Consider the following 5,240-nt stretch of genomic DNA (forward strand, 5'->3'; position numbering starts at 1 on the left):
TTCTGAGATATGCAACAGCTCACATCTGACCAAGGCACCAGTGCAGCCAACCTGTAAGCGCATACTTCACAGAAAGCCTGTGAAAAGTGTGGGAAGTTAAGTGCATCCTCAAGTGCTCTGCTGAGTGAGGCCTAAAGCCCTACAGCCCCATTCCGATACAAGTCGCGCAGATGATTCCTTGAGTCTCAGGTGAAGTGCTGCCGAGCTGCCGGCAACGCACAACCAGAACTGGCTGATCCTGCTGTTGAAACAGTCTCCTACTCACAACTTCCAGGTCCTAAACTCTTCCTGTTCTCAAGCAAGCAATGGTCTTCTTTGCCTGTCCAATTAACTGTAACTCAAAGGAAACTCCACTGGATGAAATCAGAGTTAGACAAGTGCCATTGAAATTATACTAGAAAAAGTCCTAGAGAGTTTCACCCCTTGATTCTGCAGGAAGATAGTCAAACGTCAGACAGCATATACAGTTAAAACGGCATGCAAAAAGTGTACTAGACCACTAATTTACAAAGCACTGTTTGCCTTAAGGAAATCACTTGGAAGAACTTAAGTTTTCCTTATTGTGATGGTAATTCAACACTGTCTGGCACAGAAGCAGATGATCTGCACCAGAAGAATAAAATGCAGCAATGAACTGATTTACCATCATCTGTGCAAGCTAGTTTTCTGCATCCTTCTTGAATAAACCTATTTCCCAGCAGGGCACATCTTCGCTAGCACAGCATCTCTAGTTTCACACTGACCTACAACTATGCCATTTTTGAACACGTAACCTATATATAACTTGAGGTAGTTAGCAGTCACCAAATAGAAAACCGTGTTCCTGCTCGAAAGGTGTAGTTATCTGGACTCTGGCTCTAATGATGTTGCAAAGGAGATTTATTTCCCATTAGCCATCAAAACCACAGTTGTGCCACTTAAACAGAAATTAAACCTTAGCTGTTTGTGGCACAGCAGTTTGCTCTTCACAGTGGTTTAAAGTTTATGTCAGCAGTTCATTATTTGAATGTATTTTCATTAGGTGAATGTGACAGAGCTGCTGCATTCGACTTACAAAGAAATGCTAAAGAAGAATTAAGAATCACACAGTTAAATTGTGTATTATCATGTAAATGGAAAGGGAATGTCACATGGTATTCTGTGCATTGTTTGAAGAGATAAATGCAGTGAACTATAAATACAAGTTCAATAGAGAGCCTTGTCAGTGAAGCAGTTGAACGAAAGCTAGTCTTGGAGGCTGCTGATACGTTTTAAAATAAATACACATATACACAGTTGCAATATCTAACATAGCTAACTAATCGACCATTAATTTTAAGTTATTTGTAAAACTGTTGTCTCGTCCTATTAAAAAGAAAAAAAAAAAAGGAAAACACTGTAATGGCCGAAGAAAATTGTCTTTATGTGAAGTCTAATTTAAATAAATTAATATTAACAACCCAAAACCTTCTGCCAGCAGGTATGAATGCACAGTCCTCTCTGAGTTCAGGGGAAGGTTAGCACTCCACACAGTGAAGACAGCATCTACTTGCTTAGCAGCCACTGAGCTTGCTGCTGCCTTCATCGAGAGGTGCCTGTCTAGATGCAGAAGAGATTATGCTGCTGTTTGATTATAGCAGGATATATACCGGTATTTGGGGTTTAAAGAGGATTAGTTTGTCCTTTGTCCTTATTCTGTCTGTATTTTGAGCCATACAATGGCCTCTTCTATGAATACTGGTACATGTGAAAAAGCAAACAAGAGATGCAGCTATTTTGTACATCCACTGCTACCACTTCACCCTACCTAGAACAAAACTTGTGTAGGAAAAAAACCCACCAACTATTTTAGCAAGATTGAAAAGTTTTCCTGTTCTTCAATTTGCACAGATTGCCAAAATGGGAAGAGAAGATTGAGAACCAGAATAAGAAAACCATTGAAAGCAACCGCCACCTCCAGGGATGTTTCTGGTAGAGTAACACTTGACATGACCTGTATTAAGAGGCTGGTACTCAGGCCCAGCACCCGAAGAAGCTGCAGCTGCTAAGCCCACACCGTCCATATCAGTTTGCTGAAACTAACTGCTTCAGTTATCTCAGTGCTAGTCAAAGCAGTTCATTTCAGGCTTCAAAACACAGACAAAAGTCTATTCAGCTAAAGTATGCAACAGTCACATTATTTTAGCCACACAAAGAGCTTTTGCCCTTTCAGTGACAAAACAGCTAGGAAAGAGAGAGAGAGAAGGAAGAGCAGCGTTTGAAAGCTTAACTCTACCCCTCCCTGCCTCGGAGGGAACAAGAAAAACTCGGTTCAGTTCAGTGGAATGAGAAGCTGGAAAGAAGTGATCTCTGTCACCCACCAGGGAAGACTGATGAGGTGCGCGCTTTCCCTGTCAAAGCTCAGGCAAGCATTCAGGACAAACAGGGTAAAACATTAACACACTTTACTGAAATATCAGTTTCTTTAGTATGTTACAGAAAAGCTTATGAACATATATAATGTACATAAAAGGCAGACTTCGTAAAATAAAAAGGTCTTCTTTTATAAAAAATTAAAAAGTCAAAGTAAAGTGCATGACAGTTTTTCCTCCACTTTAACTATTGCGTCAAAGTCTTAGCACATAGCAATGTTTTTAAAACCTGGGAGATCCTCTTCTGTCACCCATTAGTCAGTTACTGTACTCATCAGATGAAACGATGATGGTGAAGATTAAAAACAAACGCTTAAGAATCAAAAGATTTTAACCAGATGCATCCACAACAAAGACTAAGAGCTAATGGAATATGGTCTTCTTACACACTTCTCGCTGACAAGCTTTAACAATCAGCAGAAAGTTTCACTCTCGTTAAAGAAAATCGGTAGGGAAATGAGCTTCATAAATAGGGCAGTTTTGCTAGTTAGGGGCTCCCCTATTGTGCAATCAGTTCTTGGTCTATGAATATCAACATTCATACTTAAATATGCTATTGCAAAAGGAAGAACATATAAAAAAGTGTTTCCGCCTGCCTCCCTTGGAAGGAAAAGGTAGTCGACCCCAAACCAGACAAAGACGACAGCGTTTACAGGGTCTTTTATGAGGGCAAGTGCACCAAGATAGTTAAGGAAAGCACTCAAGATGCTGAACCCTCACATTTTTTCAAGCTCTGGGAGCAGAGCCCTGGAGTAGAACTCGTCTGTAATTATACCGATCGCACTCTGCATCTTCTGAGATCTTGACAAACGCGAATTAATTGCTCCTCTCGACAGCCCCGGCAGGCAGCTAGCCCGTTATTGCTCGCACCCGAGCGTCAGCGTCCGCTCCCGGCGGTCACCCCTCCCTCTCCCCATCTCCGGCAGGGTCAGACACAGAGCACCGAGCACCGAGCTGGCAGGCAGGGTCCGCCCCAGCCTTCGTCGGCCGCCGGAGCGAGTAAGCCCCGCTCCCTCGGAGGGAAAAAAACCGCGGAGCTACGCGGGTCTCCGGCTCTCGCCACCGCGCTCCGTCCGCCCGGCGGCCGTCAGAGCACGGCGGCCTGTGCGCGGCACTGGGCGATGTGGCGGTGCACGAAGTCGACGCGGGCCTGCAGCAGCTCGGCCTGCCGCTCCGAGAGGAAGCCGAGGCGCGCCCAGAGCGGCTCCCGCGCCCGGTAGCGGCGGTGCAGCTCGGCGGCGGCGCTGCGGCGGCGGTGCAGCTCGGCGACGCGCCGCGCCGTGCCTTCGCGGAAGACGCAGACGGAGCGGAGCAGCGGCTCGTTGTAGGGGTCCCACATGGCGAGGAGGCGGTAGCCGTGCACCAGCCCCGCCTCGTTGTCCATGAAGACGAGCCCGCCGTCAGGAGCGCGGAGCAGGTTGCTGGTGGCGCGGCGCATCACCCGCGGGTCCCACTGCAGGCTGAAGAGGTTGCTGACCAGGCGGTCGAAGTTGGCCGTCAGGTAGTCGAAGAGGATCAGGTCGCTCCATTGCACCAGCTCCACCAGCTGCGAGGGCGGCAGGCCGCCCAGCTCTCCCGCCGACAGCGGCTGCAGTCGCCGGCCGGCGCCCGCCTCGGCACCCCAGGGCGCGGGAGCCACCACGGCGGTGAGGTTGTCCACCCAGCGGGTCAGGCTGACCACGGCGCCCTCGGCCCAGTGCGAGCCGCGCAGCTCCTCCCGCACCGGCTCCCACTGCCGCCCGCGGGCTTCCACCAGGGCGAGGGCCATGGGCGGCAGCCGCTCCTGCATGCCCAGCACGCCGGCCAGGTGGTAGGAGAGCGCCTCGCCCTGGATCTGCTCCGGGTTGATGCCGTAGCGGACGCAGGCGCGGCTCCCGTCCGACAGCCGCGCCAGCCGGTTGGAGCTGCGCCCGCAGCCGCCCCGCTCCAGCGAGGCCACGCGGGCGGCGCGGGCAGCCGACAGCCACGCCGCCGCCTCCTCCGCCGCGAAGCCCGGCGGCACCAGCGCCTCCAGCTCACGGCTCCAGAAGATGCCCCGCTCCACCGGAGAGACGGCGGCGGCGGCGGCCGGCGGCGGCAAGCCGGCCGCAGCAAACCGCCCTTCGTCGTCCCGCTCCTCCTGGTCCGCGGCCGGCACCGCCAGCAGCGCCCGGAAAGTTTTCTGCCCGCCGCCGCCGGGCTCGCCCCGCGCCGCCGGGGAGCTCCCCCAGCCCCACCGCCCCGGGGGCGGGCGCGGCTCTGGATCCGGCTCCCGCCGCGTCGCCGCCTCCCGCCGCAGCAGCACCGTCCAGAGCCCCGGCAGGGCGCCCAGCAGCAGCAGCCCAAGCAGGGGCAGGGGGCCCGGCGCGGCCCGCCTCGCCCGCTTCATCCTCCCGCCGTTTCACGCCGCTGCCGCGGGACGCGGCGGCGGTGCAGCCCCGCCGCTCGGCCGCTCGGCGCGGCGCTGGCGCATGGCCGCAGCCCGGCCCGGGCCGGACCAGCCGCCCGGGGAGCGGCAGCGGGAGCAGGCGAGCCTGGTGAGCCCCGTCAGCAGCCCCGCGCCGTGTGCGCCCCGCTCCGCCGGCGGCCGGCAGGCACGGGCACCCGCACCACGTGGGGGAGCTGGGGCGGGGGGGGGCGGCGCGCACGACCCGCCCCGTCTCCCGGCGTGGCCCGCCGCTTAAAACGGTGATACCCCGTGCGGCGGTGAAGCGGGCCCACCGGCGGCGGGGCACCCCGTCGGGGAGGCGGAAGGGTGGGGGGCGGCGTGGGGTCCGCGCCGCCCGCCCGCGGGAAGGGAAAGTGCTGCGGCGGGGGCGCTCGGCTCCGCCGCTTCCTCCTCCCCGCTGCCGGCAGCACAAAGGAGGCTGC

The 5,240-nt window shown here is 54.7% G+C and overlaps 1 protein-coding gene across 1 annotated transcript; it reads right to left on the bottom strand.

Moving 5' to 3' along the window:
• Positions 1-1,431: 1,431 nt before the first annotated feature.
• FJX1 (four-jointed box kinase 1) lies at positions 1,432-4,898 on the bottom strand. The gene has a single exon (XM_063333590.1). The coding sequence runs from the start codon at positions 4,756-4,758 to the stop codon at positions 3,478-3,480; it is 1,281 nt and encodes a 426-aa protein (XP_063189660.1). The 5' UTR covers positions 4,759-4,898; the 3' UTR covers positions 1,432-3,477.
• Positions 4,899-5,240: the final 342 nt, after the last annotated feature.

Source organism: Chroicocephalus ridibundus, chromosome 4, assembly GCF_963924245.1.
Source record: "Chroicocephalus ridibundus chromosome 4, bChrRid1.1, whole genome shotgun sequence".
NCBI lineage: Eukaryota > Metazoa > Chordata > Aves > Charadriiformes > Laridae > Chroicocephalus > Chroicocephalus ridibundus.